General features: G+C 32.1%; 1 protein-coding gene across 1 annotated transcript in view; it reads left to right on the top strand.

Annotated features, from left to right (window-relative positions):
- LOC137398065 (leucine-rich repeat and death domain-containing protein 1-like) overlaps window positions 1-20,469 on the top strand; it is a 40,952-nt gene that overhangs the window by 4,144 nt on the left and 16,339 nt on the right. Inside the window, exons 3-8 of the mRNA XM_068084168.1 lie at window positions 508-681; window positions 4,054-4,194; window positions 7,720-7,860; window positions 10,420-10,560; window positions 13,207-13,347; window positions 18,379-18,519. Of these exons, the coding sequence (XP_067940269.1) occupies window positions 508-681; window positions 4,054-4,194; window positions 7,720-7,860; window positions 10,420-10,560; window positions 13,207-13,347; window positions 18,379-18,519 (879 nt within the window). The remainder of the gene's footprint in view (window positions 1-507; window positions 682-4,053; window positions 4,195-7,719; window positions 7,861-10,419; window positions 10,561-13,206; window positions 13,348-18,378; window positions 18,520-20,469) is intronic.

Genomic DNA, 20,469 nt, shown 5'->3' with positions numbered 1-20,469 from the left:
AGTACTATTATAGATAGAAATAAACAAAAAAACAAGCAAACAAAACAAACAAAAGCATCAACCAAAATGCAACTGACCAAGCGATTGATGAATTATTGTGATACACAAATAGTTCATCTATTTCCATATGTTTATCATTATTGTTTTTATGTTATTTGTTTATTAATAAATATTTTGGCTCACAGGCTATGTTATCACTATATAGCTAACAAATTGCACTCATGAGTTAAATTGTATATAACATATTTTCTATTGCACAAAAAAGTCGGCTTTGACTTCAAATTCTAGCAAACCTACCAATGGATGAAATGGGCTTTTACGCAATAGTATTGAAAATCAGTTATTAAGTGAAAAAGGGCCTACAAATTTAGAAAAATGAACCATTTTCTCAGTTTGGTTGTTTCTTGCAAAGTCAGGATTTTTCTGATTGTGGCACTAGCCTTCACAAACCAGACACTGAAAGAGGGCTATGTAGTTTTTTTGCAACTGGTTAACTTGCTTCATCAGCTGTGCAGCAGGGATGCTAGCCATTGGAAAAGATGATTTTGCATTATTGCCAATACTTTGGCAGAATCTTTATCTACGGCTTGAAAAAGACTTGCTGGTGTTCTCCAAACCATATCTTGAGAAGATTTGTGTCAAACTAAACCGCATCGGCCAGGGACGGGGTCGGTATGGGCAGTAACTGTCTAATGTAACATAGATTTAGACTCTTGTACAAACATCTACTCGGGACCAATTTGACAAAAAACATGTTTCGTAAAAAATAAGGTGATGTTGATTTCATTAACAAAACAGCAAAACATATTAACTAAATTGCAAAAAGTCATTTATTAAAATTAATTTTATGAAAAATAGAAAAACAAAAACAGAAAAAGCTAACATACTGCTTAGTTTATTATGAAGAAAGTATACCAAGTTTTACAACATCTCTGTGTGAGGTCTTTTCATTCTGCATAACCTATGTTTCCGCTTCAAAGTCCTGTTATTAAATTGAATTTTTAAATGAACGCTAATTCTCTCAGTCACTTCTTTAATTTTTTATTAGTCATTGTATTTCTAGGTACATTGTTGTATGCAACTATGAGCTTCAAATTGGTTTGGCCATTCAACTTAAACTGTGCATCATTGGAATTTTGACCCATAAAACTGACTTACATTTTTCTTTTAGAAACATGTGAATCCGCATGATACAATCAACTTTGTACTAAAATAAATATGTTTATAACAATTTGTAGCAGATTTACGACACTTTCCCCCTTATGCGCCATTGTGGTAAAAGACCTTCACTAGTTGTGTTGTGATTAAATATTTGGGTTCACTGAAAAAATTTGACCTGCGTAGTTACAAGTTATTCAAATGATCAATCAGGCAAGTACATAAGCATACAAATCAAAACAGGGGATCAGATGGAAAATCTCTTTTAAAAAAATATTTCTGAGTGTGTTATTTTCAGTCATATTTCTTAGAGTATAAGTGGTGTTTATAAGATAATAAGCACACTTGGTGATTTTAATGATACTTGTATATTATTTCAAAGCTTTACTGAGGTCATAGAAAATAGTTCACTCTGGATCTTGATTAAATTTTTGATAGGTAGCGAAGGTATATGTAGGCTGCAAAAACAGTATTAATGCTGCTTTTATGATTTCATCCCTATCTAGTGCCTGTAGCAAATAGTAGTCGGATTAGCCCTGAAAATTATTTCGTTGTTAAATTTTGGTAACATTTCATAGCAAAATTTGGGTGGTTATATAAGATCAAATAACCTATTAATCTTTTTTTGATAAGCTTTTTCAGCACTGGAAAAACTGAAATTAGATGAACTGTACTAATATAAGTTAATAGCAAACAAATTTTTTTTTTAATTTCCTGATAATTTACAATAAAATCAAAAAAATTCTCTAAATGTCTATATCTACTACTGAAAAAGTACTTCATTCATTTTTGTAATGCATTCAGTTACTTGCCTGTTCATGGAGAATATTTAACTCTGAATTTTAATTGCTGTATAACCTCTATTTAAATGTGATCTTTATCTGATGATGACCTTTATTTGAATGCCATCTCTAAAAGTATGCCACAAAGAAGGGTAACAAAATACAGTGCTATCATTGAATTAAATGACACAGCTAATTGACTTCGCTAATTTTTATGAACCTACAAAAGAAAATGGTCAATGGAAAAGAGTCCACAAGCCAGTAATAGAAATTGCAAATGGCGCTATAGTGAATACATTGTTATTTTCGACAATTGCAGTAATAATAATAACTGTAATCAATAAAAATTAATTATTGGGCGCTTTTTGTGCGGCTGCCATAGATTTTGTGACTGCTTTTCTGAGAATATTCAATGTCACGATAGTCAAAACTAGACCCTGGTTAGAAGTCGCCAAGGCCTAAATCTGATCCATTGTCTCAATTTGTCCTTTTTGCGAATTAAATTATGATTAATAAACTTTAAAACATCTGATGAACAATGATAAAACTCTTTAAAATCAATGTACAACATTTAATGGCAGCCATTGCTATGAGGTAAAGAACTTTTAACTTGAAAAATTGAGGTATTCTCTTTGAATCTTTGAAAGTGACACTATTGAGACATTTAATAAGTGTATCTTAACATGTTCTACTCAAAACAGTTACTTGTTTAACTCAGTCCAATACTTTGATTTAAATACCAAAAACTGTAGAGCACAAATGCTGAGGTTGATGGTATTATTGTTTCTTTGCATGAAAGGAAATACAAAATATAGGCGACAATAGCATTGATTTTACAAATGAGCCAAAATTTATTTTCTCAAAGTTCTGGTGAGTTAGTCAATATACAAATACAGCCCTAGCCACTATTTGATTGTCAGCTCTAATCCAACTTCACTCTAAAGAAGGGGGTAAAAAAACCAGTTTTTGAATTTTCAAATTACTGTTTTAAGGAAATTTGAAGAGGTAATACATGTGTTTAACCCAACAAGCAACATTTCACTAAGGTAGTGATAAACAGTATAAACACAGCTACACCTAACCCAATAGTAAACATTAAATTTAACTCAAATTATGGATGTTTCATTAGTTTTATGTATTACATACCTAATAACTCGCCAATGAACTTGTCTAGTTTTTGAACTTGTCCAGATTTTCACAAGGCAGGTGATAGAAAAAATAAACTCAGCTCACCCAAAATTACACTATTTATAAAAATTACACTTTTTTAAAAATCACTATTTATAATGTTTGATGTTTGAATAGAAAACAAGTAAGTTAGCTCTTTTGCTACCAAAAGCCATGCTAAGCCATATATAAAAGCAATGTATGCTTCATCCAATTACGATAATCAGTGTACATTTTGCCAATATAAAGTATGTCTACAGCCTATCCAAGAATTTGTATTTTATTTGTTCAGGTCATTTTACTGCAGTCTTATGAGCAACAACCAGTCATGTCAGATGCATTACAGCTGCAAATGTTCAAATGTTTCACTAATGTTACATCAAAGAACTTTGGGTAATTTCTAACAATTAAAACGACAATTGAGGAGTGACTGTTTGGTTCTTAGCTGTAATCATGCCTTTTATCTCGGACAAGCTCATGGTTGCAGTAAAAGTAACCTAAACACTGTCTTAGCTCAACTTGTGTCATAGTTGTGACCTCCACATAGCTTCAGTTTTGTTATACGGCAAATTATTCATACTTTTTTCAAATATTAGATTTACAAAAATATGCAATCAAGTCCCTCTATAAGATTTAATTTTATGGTGAAAAATGAAGTTAATCGTTAAAAACTTTTAGTCCTGACCAGCTTGACCTAACTAGTGAGGAATATAAGAAATAAAGCTGTTAAACATATTTGACTCCATATTAAAGGTAAGTTTTGTAATGCGATTTGTGCAGTTTATTAAAACTTTTAAGCTTTGTTAGTTGAGCTGAAAAAAGTGACCTGTAGAGCCAAAAAACAGAAAACATTGTATTCTCATAGAAATATTTGCTTCAACATGAAAAAAAGAACTTGGAATGCAGAGTTTGAATTCATTGGGTAGTTTTTAACATTTTGTTACAGACTTATTTCACTGCCCAGAATGAAAGAGCTGAACCTATCTTACAGTAATATGAATTCTGTTCGTCCTATTCTCCTCAAAAATCTGGATTCTTTAGAAAAACTTGGCATGCACCATTGCAACCTCTCCAAATCACCACTCAGGTAAGTTTGAACTAGTATTGCAAAATACTTTTGCAAGGATTTGTCACATTTATGATCATTACTGTCTGAGTTTCTGTTTTAATCTCTTTCACAATCCTGAATGTTCAAAATCAATAACTACTAATAAGAAGTTAGATTCTTGGACAAATACTTTGCCATTGATGCACCGTAACCATATACATTGTGGTAAGAGATTTTTCTCATCGTAACTAACCCATATCAACCCATGTGGTTTCATGTTGTCCTAGGAGATATTAAATTTAGTTTACCAGTTTGTAAATGTGTGTTACAGAAACTATTTTTGACCCAAATAGTCACAATAGACTCCATTTTGCGGTTCCAAGGTAAAATCTATTCTTAACACACATGTGCAAGCTGTACATGCAGCTAATATAATTTGTTATCCACATGAAAAGTAAAATATGCACTTAGCACGCAGGTGTAAGCTGTGCATTTGGCTGAAAGTTTCACTTTATTTATGCAAAAAGTTTGTATTCTCAATGGCTACACATACAAGTTTTGTGCAGCTAAAAAAATTGTTTGGATCCTAATACAAACTATTTCAGTGGTGCATAAATGAGTTGCTGCCAGAAGGCAAGGATTGCATTTAAAAAAGCAACAGTCAGATTGCAACTAGCCAATCGATCGGCAAAATATTTTTGTTTAAAATTGTACTTATTTTTCTTCATTGGTTCAAGTGTTGTTTTTATGTGATACATTTCTAAATATATATTTGATCTATGTGTTAGCTTATTCTTACATAATTTATAAATTTTATTTATAAATTAACTTATATATAAATAATTTTGTATTGAACCAAAAAATACACTTATGACTTCAAACCCTGCCAAAAAAAACAATGAGTTCAATGACCTTTTTTGCAATAATTTTGAGCATAGTTTTAAAGTGAAAATATGTTTGTAATTTTAGAATGATGAACAGCTTTATCAGTGTAGACGTTTTTTGCTAAAACAGTCTTTTTAAGGGTAAAGGGGATGTCATTCTTTTTTCCAACTGCTGAACCTGTTTCATCAGCTGTTGCACCAGTGAGGCGAAGCCGTCGACGATGTGTTTTTGCAACATTGCCATTTTTTGTGGCGAGCCTTTTATTTACTGAGTGAGCAGCAAATTGCTGGCATTCTCCAGACCGTATGTTGAAAAAGTCTGAGTCAGCCTAAACTGCATCAGCCGGTGTAGGTGTCAGTATAGGCAGTAACTATCTAATGTAACTTATATTTAGATTCTTGTGAAAACATCTACTAATTACTATTTGGCAAAAATTCATTTTGCATGATAAAAAGTTTGTATTTATTTTATTAACAGACCAGCAAAACATAGTAACTAAGTCGTAACCGAGCATTCATTAAGAGCAATAATCTGGCCAATAGAAATTAATAAAACAATAATAACTGTGTTTCTTCAATGCAAATGATTTGTCGGAAATTTTGCGATAGTGGTAGTCACTAAACATTTTGTTACTTATCATTTTAGAGTATTTTGTTCTGAATAAGATGCATTTGACAGTGAAATTATATATCCATTCTTGAAAGGATTACATATATACATATGATTCTTGAGATATTGCATAGAATCTAGTGGTATATCGAATTTTCCAAAATTCGTTTGAAATAATATGGTAAAAATAGCGAATTTAGCTCAGTAACGAAAAAGTTAATATGCAATATGTGAAAATTTTTTAAATGTTAAAGCTTTGTAATTGAACAGCAAAGCGGCTGTAAAAATAAACCATAGAAATATAGCAGACCATAATTATTAAATTCTGATTATACGCAGTAATGGTAAAATTAAATGTTACCTCATGTTTTTGTCACAGATTTAGTCTTCTGCAAACTCTACACTTACAGTGGCTTATTTCTATAGTAATTTGGCAATAAAATGCATTTTATTTGATATTTATTACTTTTTTATTGATTCCAGTTATTCTAGATCCAAAATGCTCAATATGACAAGATCGTTGATTTGCCCTGGGTGGTTAGACTGTTGACCTGTGGAACCAAATAACAGAATATGTTGTATGTCTGTAAAATCAGTTGCTTGAACGTAGAACAAGTATAGTGGTGTGCAAAATTATGGCAACCCCTTTGTAAATTGTTATCCGATAGCATCTCCAGCCTCATACTTCATCTCAAACTAGTCTAATTCTTTACATCTATATATCATTCTAAGCTAAGACCTTTCCATTTAATTTGGTGAAAGTGTTTGTTTCATCGTTTACAAAAAGCTAAAGAGCTTACTTTACTTCTAATCTCTAAACTCACTGTAAACTGGTCACTGGCTTAACCACCCCAAACAGGGTCTTTGAAGTAATCTAATCTGCTAAGAATGTTGAAGACATGTAAGAAATTTATCAACAATGCAAAACAATCTCAAAACTCTCAAATTTATCTCATAATAACCAGTGGGCTGTAACAGTCGCCTCACAATGACCAGCGATTTCCTTTTTAAAATTACATCACAACATTAGGTTGACCGATAAGAAGAGAGCTGTAATCATTCAAGTTCACCAGCAGGGGAAACCAAACAAGCGGATTGCTAAGGAGTTTCAATGTTTCATGAAAGGTGTTGTTGACAAATTCAACAGATGTAATTCAACAGGCATGACAGATGATAATAAAGGCATAGGAAGAAAACGCAAAATCTCTACCAGAGACGACTGCAGTTCGGTGCGACTTTCATTTTCTGAATGAAAGAAAACCGTCACTGACAGGCGAAAAGAATGAAAAAAGTCTAGTGGAGTATAAGCCTCGTCTTCATTAGTGAAGAAAAGACTAACTGAAAATGAATGGAGAGGATGTGAAGCAAAACAATTTCACTGCTGTCAGGAAAAGCAGAGGGAGAAACTTGCCAGTACCCAAAAAGTTGAGTTTCTAAACTGGCCAATAAACTGAACAATCTTCCAACCTCAGTCCAAAAGAAATTTGTATAGCAACAAGTGGGAATAGATTTTAGCAAGCATAAACCTTTTAGCAAAAGAGAACTGATTGAGAATATTATTAAGGCCTGGCATTACAAAGTGACACCTAAACAAACTTTAAAGCTTGTTGACAGCATGCCAAGGGGGTGTCACGCTGTAAACAAAAATAAAAGCTGCCAGCAAAATACTAGACCTCAATTTTAAACTATTCAGCTCTTTTTCGGGCCACCATCACTTGTACAAAAAGTTTAGTTTGTAAGTTTCCCTCAATTAAGCAATGTTTGATGCTAAACCGATTCGAACACTTTCGCTATAGCGAAAAAATCTCCACCTCTAGAAATATGTATTTTTCAGTTACACAAAAAGCAGTTGGAGTGTGACAGAATTCAAATGCATCTTTGAGTTGCTCACAAATTCTTTAACAAACTGATGTATAACATTGCTTACTTTTCTTTATTTCAAGCACAAAACTTTGCAATGCAAAGTGGTGCTTGTCATATTGTGCAGGGGGTTGCCATAATTTTGCACTGCACTGTAACTTTGAAAGCATAGTTTGATTCATTGAATACTTTTATGAACTTGTGTTACAGAATTGAATCAATGGCCAACTTGAAAGAGCTGAACTTCTCCTACAGTAAGATGGATTCTGCAAGTCCTGTTGTTATTGAAAGCATGAATTCGCTGGAGGAAATTAACATGACGTTTTGCAAGTTCGATAAATTCCATCTCAGGTAAAACTGAATTAGTATTCTAGAGAAAACTTATGCAAGACTTTGCCTTGTTTATGAACATTATTATTTATGAACATCAATCTTGTTTATTGTATGAGTTTCTTCTTTCGACCTTCTTGTACCATTTAACTACCGTAAAACCTCCATATTCAAATACCATCTTTATTCGAGCATCCCTTTTATGGGAACGCCAAATCTAATGGAACATCAAAAAAAGGTAAAATATACGGTGCCATATTTTAATGGGATGACACTACTATTTGACATTTTTGATCTTTATGAAGAACCCTAAAAAGTGGTCAATGGAAAAGTATTCACAAATCGGTGCTAAAATGACAAATAGTTCTACAGTAATTCCATTGTCTTTTTCATCGTTACTTATCATAATGTTATTCAAAAAAAATTAATTGTCCAGCACCATCTCTGTAGCTGCCATACATTTTGTGACCGCATTTCTGAGAATATTTGTTGTAGCAATCATCACAACTAGACCCTTTTTCGAAATCGGTACAATTTAAAACCGATCCATTGTTTTCAGTTTGGTTTATAATGTAGATTAGAACCTGACTAAAAAACTTTAAAGCGTTTCATGAAAAATGAGAAAACTCTTCAATAACAGAGTATGTCATGTAAAAACAGTCATTGGTCTTGTGCAAGAAAGGCCATTTTCTAACTGTGTAACTGTGTACTTTTTTTGAAACTCGGAGAGCGGCACCACTAAGACAGTTAATAACTGTACCTCACTATGTTTTACTCAAAGCAGTTTCTTGTGAAACTCAGTCTGAAACTTAAATTTGGATAACAAAGCTGAGAAAAAAGGCTGAGGTTGACGGCATTAAAGTCTCTTTGCATACAGGAAAGTACACAATATAGGCAAGAATAGCACCGCTTTGCCAAAAAGGCTAAATTTATTTTCTCAAATTTCTGACGAACTAGTCGATATATGCAGCACCACCAGCTATTTGAATGTCAATTTTTATAAATCTTCACTCTTGGGAGAGGGGGAATTTGCAGAACCTATTTGAACCCACTCGAATTACTGTTTTATGGTAATTTGAAGTGGCAATTCAACCAACAGTATTTTACTTTGATAGCGATAGAGAGTATAAATGCAGGTAGCCTTGGCCAATAGTAAACATTAAATTCAACTCAGTTGATGAATGTTTCATTAGTTTTATATATCACATTTTATATAATTTCAACAGTGAACTTGTTCAATTCGACAAGCAAACTTTCACTAGACAGGTGATAGAACACATAAACTCAACTTTTCCAAATTTATGCCACTCAAAGTTTATAAGTAAAATAATTCTAAATTATATTTATTATATAAAAAAAATATATGTTAGCTTTTTTGCGACCACAAACCATATAATATGCCTTGAAAAAGTGTTTTTTCTTCAAAATCGACAGTGTGCGACTTTAGTACGCTTCATACAATTACAATTATTTGTTTGATTTTAGCCCATGTGAAATATTTCTACAGCAAATCTTTATATTTAAATTTTTACAATTCATTTTTTCATAATTCCTTGCTTGCATTGACCAGCCATGTCAGATGCATCCACAGCTGCAAATGTGTCATTCTTGCAAGATCTGTGAACTTTGGGTAATGTCTATCGATTGTTGAGACCACTTAAAAGCAATTAATTTGCTTTTAGCTGTAATAATTTTTTTGGATCATTTGTCTCAAACACGCTCATGGTTGTAGCAAAAGTGACAAAAAACAGTATATGCCTAATCTGTGTTAAAGATGTGGTGTCTACAGAGCATCAGCTCTGTGATATAAAATATTTTACATACCTGTTACAATTATTAGATTTTATTTAACATGCAATTTATTGCCCTTAAAATAAGTAATCTGATAACGAAAAAGTTAGGGATATAGTTAGAAACCTTTATTCCTTAATAGTTTACCATAGCAAGTATGCGACTTATTAAGTAAAGCTATAAGACATTTTTGACTCTATGCTGAAACTAATTTTTAGTATGCACCTTGCGCAGTTTACAAAAACTTTCAAAATTTGGTAGTTAAGCTGGATAAGCTAAAAAATTACTAAAGTTTTTCAGATCTTTTTCATAGCTATTAAAGCGTGTTTTATGACTGTGAAGCGGTCGAAAAATATTGGTTGAAAAGTCCACAACTTTTGTTTGGATTTTCTATTGAGCACTGCAAAGTTGACAAAATAGAATTATCAGGATGTGATAATATATGTATAATATTTGTAAAACTAATTTTCACCTCATCTTTTTGTCAGAGTTTCTGCCCCCTGCTAAATCTGTGTTTACGGTAGCTTGTCTCTATTGTAATTTGGCAACAAATCTAATTTTGCTGTTCAATTATTAGGTTTTTTCATTTTGGATATGCAATGATCAATATGATGTGATTCTTGATTTCAATTGAGTGATTATTCCATTTATGCCTAGTTGAAAGGTTGACCTGTTGAAACAAACAACAGAATATATTGTATTCTCGTAAAAATACTTGATTCAACATTGAACGATAACTTTGAATTCAGTAGTTGAGGTCATTGGATAGTTTTAAATCTTTTGTTACAGACTTGCTTCACTGCCCAGTTTGAAAGATCTGAACTTCTCTCACAGTAAAATGGGTTTTGCTAGTCCTGTTGTTTTGGAAAGTCTGGATTCCCTAGAGAAGCTTAACTTGGAGTCTTGCAAGTTTGATCATTCCCAACTCAGGTAAGACTGAAACATTATCCCAAAGAAAACTTATGCAAGACTTTGCTTTGTTTATGAACATTACTCTATGAGTTTCTTCTTTCAAGCTCCTTGTACGTTTCTGAATGTTTAAATTTGATACCTTTAAATAGGAAATTAGGTTGCTGGATAAATATTTAGCCTGTGCAGCACTTTAACCGACTCTATCATAGTAAAAGACTTGCTCCGACATAACAAGCATTTGTGAGACCGTGTGGTTTTACATTGTGATGCACCTTTTTAAAAGCAGTTTATCGGTTTTTAAATTTGTGTTACAACTACCTTTTTGCATTAGTAGTTACAATAAACTCTTTACAATAAACTTTAAGTCTTTATATCTTTAACTTTAAGTCTAACTATAACTTAACTTTAAGTCTCTATATAACTTTAGTTACAATAAACTTTAAGTCATGTGCAAAATGTGCACATGACTTAAAGTTTCTATTTACCTTTGTGAGAAGTATATATTCTCAATAGCCACATCTAAAAGTTTTGCCTGACCAAAAAATTGTTTGATTGCTAATATAAACTCATTAAGAACTGCAACGAATAGTTGATGTTAGAAGATATGGATTATGGATTATGTTAAAACAAAAGCAACAATCAGAATGTCACTGGCCCAGCAATTGATAAAATATTTTGATTAAAAAATTGGTAAATTTTTTTGCTGGTGTTATGAATATTGTATTTCATGTTCTTTGTTTTTGTTATTTATTTTTGACACAGAATATGTTATTATTAGTATTATTGTATAGCTTATAAACTACACTACTCAAATTTACCTACATATAACTCAATTACTATTGCAAAAAATAGGGTTCTGGCTATAAACTCTAGCAAACCTATCACAGATGGCAATGTCATTCTTCACAATAAAATGGAATATAGTTGTTATAAAGCAAACAATTCTCTACAATTCTGAAATGCTGAACATTTTCACAGTTAATTTATTTCTTGTTAAGCCAGCTTTTTTAGATGTGTCACTGACTTTCACTTACCTGGTTCTAAAGAGCTTAAAGGCAATGTGGTTGTTTTTGCAATCGATGAACCTGTTTCAACCGCTGCGCAGCAGGGTTGAAACGATAGAAAAAGTCAGTTAAAAAGATAATTTTGAAATATTGTTCCTCTTTTGGCAAGATATTTTTATATGAACCAAACAAAGATCTGCCAGCTTTCTCTTGACTGCATCTCATGAAAATCTGTGTCAGCCTAAACCACCTTGGTCAGTACAGGTGTCGGTTTGGGCAGTAACTATCTAATGCAACTTGTGTTTAGGTTCATGTAAAAACAACTACTCATGACCAGTTTGACAAAAAGTAATTTTCCAAAATGAATAAGGTGATGTTAATTTTATCAAAAGGACAGCCAAACATAAGAACTAAGTTCCAATTAGTCATTTATTAAAAATAACAGCGTGACCAAATTATACAAACAATAAAACAAAAATGCAAAATCACTGCCGAGTTTACTTTTAGAAAAAAGATTCCTTCAAGACATCTCTCTGTCAGGACTTTTCACATTGCATAGTCTATGCTTGCACATTAATCTCGCATGAATAACTTAGAAATTAAAATATAATTTAAATTAACTTTGTTACTTTATTGATTAATCATTAGTCTTTGCGTTTTATGTTACTGTATAATGTTCAACTGCGGGCTTCCAATTGGTTTGTCCATTCAACGTAAAGAATATATGATTACAGAATACTTACCAAATACATTTGCTCTTTTAGAAATATTTGAATATGTGTGCTAAAATCGACTTTAAATTAAAATATAATTGTTCATAACCATCTGTGGCCAAATTACGACACTTTCCACTCCTTCAGCGTGCAATTGTGTTAAAAACGAGTTTGCTAGTCGTGTAATCATTAAATATGTGGGTTCAATTAAAAACCTTGGCATGCATAGTTACAATTTATTTAAAAGATTAATCAGGTGGACAAATATAAATATAAATTAAACCAGGTACTCAGATGTAAGATTTCATTCAAATACATTTCTGGCTATTTCATTTTCAGTCAGCTTCCTTAAAAAAAGGTGGTGTATATAAGAGAATAAACTTACTTGGGGATTTCAACGATACTTAAAAATTATTTCAAAGCTCAACAAAATTTATAGATAATAGTTCACTTTGTTTTTTAATTAAAATGTTGTTGGCTAGCAAAGGTCTAAAAACTTTTGCATTGAAGCCGCTTTTATGATTTCATCCAATTCTAGGGAATGCAGGCAAATAAAATTGACAAAACAGAGTTATGGGTTTGTGATAATACATAGCCTTGGTAAAATTAAGTTTCACTCCATTTTTTATTACAGTTTCCGTCTCCCTACTAAATTTGCATTTATGTATTGTGGCTCTATAGTAATTTGACAACGAAACTCATTTTTCCTTAGTTTTTGCTTTTCAATCATTCATCTTTTTTAAATTCTGGATAGACAATTTTCAATATGATGCAATTATATCTATTCCAATTGAATGATTACTCTATATACGCCTGGTTGAATAGATGGCCTGTAGAAAACTAAAAAAATACTTTGTATTCTCAAAGAAGTGTTAGTTTCAACATAGAACAGACAACTATGAAATCAGAAGTTAAAGTCAATGGATAATTTGGACCTCCTGTTACAGACTTGCTTCACTGCCCAGCTTGAAAGAGCTGAACCTCTCTCGCAGTAAAATGGCTTTTGCTAGTCCTGTTGTCGTTGAAAACCTGGATTCCCTGAAGAAACTTAACATGGAGTCTTGCAAGTTTGATCACTCCCAACTCAGGTAGGACTGAATAAAATTATGCAAGACCTTGCCTTGTTTATGAACATTACTGTATAAGTTTCTTCGTTCAACCTCCTAATACGGTTATGAATAATTAAATTCAAGACCTGTAAATAGGATCTTGGGTTGCTGGATAAATAATTAACCTGCACTAAACTTTACCAATTCTATCATGGTAAGAGACTTGTTTCAGCATAACAAACTTATGTGAGGCCATGTGGTTTCAGCTTATGATGCACCTTTTGAAAAATCGGTTTATCAGCTTGTAAATTTGTGTTACAACAACTAACAATTGGAATTAGTAGATACGATTAACTCTCCACTGATTGTTCAGGGCTAAAATTTGGGGTTAGCAAGAAGCAGAAAGTTGTGGCATGTGGCAGAAAGTTTCTCTTCTTCTCCTCCAAAAGTATATACTCTTATTGGCTGGGCATGAAAGCTTTGTTCGACTAAAATGTTGTTTGAATGATAGTACCAATTAGTTCAGCCGTGCAAAAAATAGTTGTTGAGAGAAGATATAGATTGTGTTTAACCAAAAACAACAATCAAAATGCAACTGGCTAAGTAATTGATAGAATATTTTGATTTAAGATCATTAGCGGTTTTTTCATATGTTAAGAATGATGTTTTTTTATCTTCATTTTTTTCAATATATATTTGATTCACAGGTAAGGTAATTTTTTTGTATAGCTTATAATATGCACTCGTAAACTAACTTACATATAACTTCATTTTTATTGCATAAACAAAGCAGTTTTTGCTCCAATCTCTAACCAACATATCGACGGTGGAAATGGGAGTCTATGCAATAATGTTGAATATAGATATAAAGCAAAAATGTGTCTACAAGTTTAAAATGCTGAACCGCTTTCCAAGAGATTTTTTTGGCAACCCAGTTTTTGTTGGATGTGCCACTGGCCTTCACATACCTGACACTAGAGGGCTTAATGACCATCTCATTGTTTTTGCAACTGCTGAACCTGCTTCATCAGCTGTGCAGTAGAGACACTCACCAGTTGAAAACATGATTTTGAAATATTGCCATTTTTTCGGCAAATTCTGTTTCTACTTACCAGATTAACATTTGCTGGCGTTTTCCAGACCGTACCTTGTAAAAGTCTGTGTCAGCCTAAACCATGTCAGTTAATGCAGGAATTGGTATAGACAGTAACTATCTATTGTGACTTGTATTTAGATTTTGGTAGCAACATCTACTCACAACCGGTTTGACACAAAGTCATTTTAAATAAATAATATAAATAAATATGGAGTCGTTGATATTACTAATAAAATAGCAAAACATAGTAACTAAGTCGCAACTAGTCATTCATTAAAAATGATAAAATGACCACTAGAAAAGCAACAAAAGAAAAATTTCAAGTTGCTGCTGAGTTTACATTAAAAGAAAATAGAATGTTTCACAACATTTCATTGTCTGGACTTTTTCCTTTTGCACAATCTATGCTTGCACATCAATTTTTTGTTAATAAATTGAAAAATAAAAACGTAGTTCATACTATTTTCAATAGCTCATTGAATAGTTAATAGTCATTGTATTTTTAAATTACTGCGTAATGTGAAACTATGGGCTTCCAATTGGTTTGAACTTACAACGTATAGTGTGTATGATTACATAATATTTACGAAATACAATTATTATTTTAGAAATATTTGGTTCAGCATGCTATCATCAAATTAATACTAAAATATAACAGTTTATAACTATTTGTAGCAGAATAAGTACACTGTCCACCTTTTAAGCGTGCCATTGGGGTAATGAGGACTCCGCTAGTTGTGTTGTCATTAAATATTTAGGTTCAATTAAAAGCCTTGACATGCATAGTTACAACTTATTTAAATGATCAATCAAGTAAACTCAAATGCATATAAATTAATACAGGTATTCAGATGTAAAATATCATTCGAACACATTTCTGGGTATTATATTTTCAGTCGGTTTCTTTAAGTGGTGAATACAAGTTTATATAGTGAATAAGTGGTGAGTATAAGAAAATAAGCTTACTTGGTGATCTTAATGATACTTGTAACTTATTACAAAGCTCAACCGAGGTCATATATGATAGTTCACTTCGGTTTTTAAATAAATTTTAGTGGCTAGCAAAGATCCAAAAATGTTTTGCATTAAAGCCGCTTGTATGATTTCGTCACTATCTAGTGACTGTCAGCGCACAGAAGTCGGAATTGCTTTAAAATATTTTCATTATTAAACTTTCGTTAGATTTCATCACAAAACTTAGGAGGTTATATAGGAATCATAAAACCATTAACTTTTGTTATAAGGTTTCCATCATTAAGAAAAATGAAACTAGATGGGTTGTACTAATATAAGTAAATAACCAACTATATTCTTTTAAAAATTTATGATATGTTGCAAGGAAATAAAATCAATGCTTTAACAGTCTAAATCAACCGCTGAAAAATATCTGTATAATAATGTAATGCAATTGAGTTACTGACTAGGTGATGGATGATATTCACGTTAAATTGTAACTACCGTAACGCCTCTATATTTAATGCCATCTTTATTTGAGCACGCCGATTTTCAGCCTTGATTTTACCTACTGTAAAACCTTTATATGTGAATGCCGTCGTTCTACGAACTACAACTATAATGAAACACCAGGAAGAAAGGTAATATATACAGTGCAATCATTTAATTGAATGACATCACTATTTGACTTTCCTGATCTTTATGATCCACAATAGGAGATGATCAATGGAAAAGAGTTCATCAAATCGGTACTAAAAATGACAATAATATTAGCGTTGTAGTGATTACATTGTTATATTCATTAATTGGAATAATATTATTTATGTTTATCATTACCAATTAGTTGTTTGGTGCCTGCTGTGAGGCTGCCATACATTTTGTGACCGTGTATCTGAGAATATTCATTGTGGCAATCGTCCCAACAAAACTCTGGAATGAAGTCGCCAAGGTATAAATCCGATCCATCGCCTTCAGTTTTGTCAATGATGTAGATTAAAAACTGACTGAAAAACATTGAAGCGTCCGATGAACAATGAGGAAACTCTTCAAGACCAGAGTATGACATGCGATAGCAGCCATTTTTATTGTGTAACCGAAGCCACTTTCTAACTTCGAAGATTTACATATTTTCTTAGAAACTTTGAAACTGACACCATCAAGACAACTAATAATTGTATCTTACCTTTTTACTCCAAGCAGTTCCTTGCTCAGCTCAGTTTGGTAGTTCAACTTAGATAAAAAACAGTTAATCGAAAATTTGTAGGTTGACAGAATTAATGTCTCTCCGTATAAAGGCAAGTACAAAATATAAGATCAATAGCATCGCTTTGCCAAAAAAGATACATTAATTTTCCTAAAACTATGACGAAATAGTCGATATATGTAGCACCACTCACTATTTGAATGTCACCTCTAATAAAACTTCACTCTAAGGATAGGTGAAAAATACAGAATCTATATGTACTCATTTGAATTACTGTTTTACACTAATTTGAAACGGAAATACATCTGTTCAATCCAACTAGCAATATTTTACTCGGATAGCGATAGAGAGTATGAACACAGCTAACCTAGCCCAATAGTAAGCATTAATTTTAACTCAGATGCTGGATGTTTTATTAGTTTTATTCATCACATAGGATATTATTGGACAATTTGTACTTGTTCAATTTGACAAGCAAAGTTTCACCAAGCAGGTCATAGGAAACATAAACTCAGCTCTTCCAAACTTATGTCACTCACTATTTATGGGTATAATAATAATAATTTTTATGTCAAGTATAAAAAACTAGTACGTTAGCTCTTTCGCTAGTACGAACCATATAATACGGCTTGGCAAAGTGTTTGTGCGTCAAAAGTGGCAAAGTGCGGCTTTAGTAGGCTTCATAAAATTACAATGATCTGTGTAGTTTTAGTCAATACGAACATATTTATTGCACATCCTTATGTTTTTATTTTAGTTGTTTAGGTAATTTTATCACAATATCTTATTAGCTATGACCAGTCATGTCAGATGCATCAACAGCTGCAAATGTTTCATTCTTGTTAGATCTGTGAAATTTGGGGAACTTCTATTGATTATTATGACTACTATAGAGTAATTATTTTGATTTTAGCAAAAATAATTTTCTTTAATACTTCCTCTCAAACATGCTCACAATTATAGCAAAAGAAAACAAAAAATCCGTCTACGCTCGATCGGTGTCATATTTGTGGCGTATACACGGCATCAGTTTTGTGATATGACAACTTATACTTACCTTTTTCAAATATTAGATTTTAAATCATATGAAATTTTTTCCTTTAAAATAATTAATGTGATAGCGAAAGAGTAAGTAAAATTGTTAGAAACTTTTTTCCCTGACCAGCTTGACATAGAAATTGAGCAACATATGAAGTAAAGCTATAGGACATATTTGATTCCATGCTGAAATTAATCTCCATTATGCGCTTAGCGCAGTATACAAAAACTGAAGTTTTGGTAGTTCAGCTGAAAAACTTAAAAATAACGAAAGTTTTTTTTAGATATTTTTCATACCTATCAAAGCTTTTTACCGGCTGTGAAGCTGTGGAAAAACATTGGTTAAACAGCCCCTCACTTCCATATTGGTTTTTTATTAAACAATAGAAAATCGACCAAACAGAATTGTCAGGTTGTGATAATACGGAGTTTTTGTAAAATTGAGTTTCACCTCTTCTTTTTATCATAGTTTTGAATACTTGCCGAATCTGCATTTACAGTGCAGTGTCTCTATTGTAGTTTGGTAACGAAACTCATTTTCCTTTGATTTTTGCTGTTCATTTGTTCAGTTTATTCATTCCACATATACAATGTTCATTATGATGTAATTATTGGTTTCCATGGAGTGATTACTCTATATATGCCTGGGTAAATGCTTGCACTGTAGAAAACAAGAACAGCTACATTGTATTCTTGAAGAAATGTTAGCTTCAACATCAAACAGATAACTCTGAATCAGACGTTGAAGTCATTGGATAATTTCAACCATTTGTTACAGACTTGCCTCACTGCCCAGCTTGAAAGAGCTGTACCTCTCTCGCAGTAAAATGGCTTTTGCTAGTCCTGTTGTCGTTGAAAATATGGATTCCTTGAAGAAAATTAACATGGAGTCTTGCAAGTTTGATCACTCTCAACTCAGGTAAGACTAAAATAGTCCAAAAAAACTTAGGCGATACTTTGCTTTGTTTATGAACCTTACTGTATGAGATTCTTCTCTCAACTTCTTGGTACAGTTCTGAATGTTTAAACTCATGACCTTCCCAGAAGAAAAAAGGTTTCTGGTTAAATAATTAGCCTGTACAGAGTTTTAACTGACTCTTTCATAGTAAGAGACTTGCTCCTGCAAAACAAACTTCTTTGAGGACATTTGTGATGTACTTTTTTAAAAAACAGTTTATCAGTTTGTAAATTTGTGTTGCAACAACTATCTTACTAATGAAATTAGTAGTTACGATAAACTCTCCACTAATGGTTCTTGGCTAAAATCTGTTCTTAGAACGCATGTGCAAAATTGGTATGTTGCTGAAAGTTTCTCTACATCTATTCAAAAAGTACATATCTTCAATGGCTACGCAAGAAAGCTTTCTTCGACCAAAAAGATTATTTGAATGCTAATGTCAATTAGTTTAGCAGTGCAAAAAATAATGTCAGAAGATATAGACTTCATTCAAACAAAAGCAGCAACCAGAATGCAATTGGCCAAGTGATTGATATAAAATTTTGATTCAAAAAAAGATAATTTTTTTTTCATGTGTCATGAATATTGTTTTTCATATTATTTGTTTTTTTAATATATTTTTGGGTAACAGGTTAGGTTATTCTTTAGTTATAGCTCATAAGTTCTACTCCTAAATAAACTTATATATATATAGCTCATTTCCTATTGCACAAATAAATCAGTTTTGGCTTCATACTGTAGCGAATATATCAATGGCGACAATGATATTTTACATAATGGTATTGAATAAAGGTATAAACCAATAATTGGTCTACAAGTTTAGAATGATGAACCATTTTTCCAGTTTGTTTGTTTGTTGCTAAGACAGTTTATTTAGAATTACCACTGGCTTTCACAAACCTGACACTAGAAGATTTAAGGCCATGTCGGTGTTTTTGCAACCATTAAACCTGCTTCATCTGCTTTGAATCGGGAACGCTAGCAAGTTGACAAGAAGATTTTGCAATAATGCCACTCTTTTCGCAAATAGTTTTTTCACGGACCAAACAAAGACTTGCTGGCATTTTCCAGACCGTAACCGGATGAAGTGTGTGTCAGCCTAAACCGCGTCGGTCAGCACTGGGGTCAGCTTTAGTAGTAACTATGTAATCTAACTTATATTTAGACTAGCTATTACACTACCTCGCGATGCTCAAGTAATAAACAAATCTATGCACAGAAAATTGATTGGTATTTAACATATAACGTTCTTTGCCATTCTAACTTTAAAATCCATATCATGAGAAAATTGTTTTGTGTAGTTTAAATACTTTAAGAGAAAAAAAACCACTGTAAAGGTTTTCCAACTTTGTCAAGCAACTGCATTTTTCAATCTTCATATCACAAGGAAAATGTTTTGTGCAGGTCAAATAAATTAAAATAATAAGAATACTCTAAAAGGGTTTAGATGTAAATGCGCAATAATTAGCAATTAATAGCAAAATTAAGTCTGTTTTGCCACGATTACCAAAAAGAAAATTCGGTAATTACATGTATACAATTAATACAAACTGATAAAAGCTAAATAAAAATCCTGTATATGTTGAATTAATAATAAAAACTCTTGCATAGAAGTGTGTGTGTATAAAAAGGTTACTGTTCTACCAGAAGCTATTTATCAAAACTTTGAATACAATGATACTGGTACCTCTCGATACCCGTACAAATGTAACCATGATATTTCGTACTGTCTTTGTCTGACCAAATGGAAAGAGAATGTCGAGGCTCTTCTTATAGAGATAATATAATCGTAATGTAATTGCCGTTGTGAGACAAATTAATTTTAACCACAGATATAGTAAGTGAACCTTATCACAAATATTACTTAGTAAAGGCGTTGTAACATGTGGGCGCAAGGCTAACATAACTAGT

This window comes from Watersipora subatra, chromosome 6, assembly GCF_963576615.1.
Source record: "Watersipora subatra chromosome 6, tzWatSuba1.1, whole genome shotgun sequence".
NCBI lineage: Eukaryota > Metazoa > Bryozoa > Gymnolaemata > Cheilostomatida > Watersiporidae > Watersipora > Watersipora subatra.
This window is presented reverse-complemented; position numbering and strand designations above follow the sequence as displayed.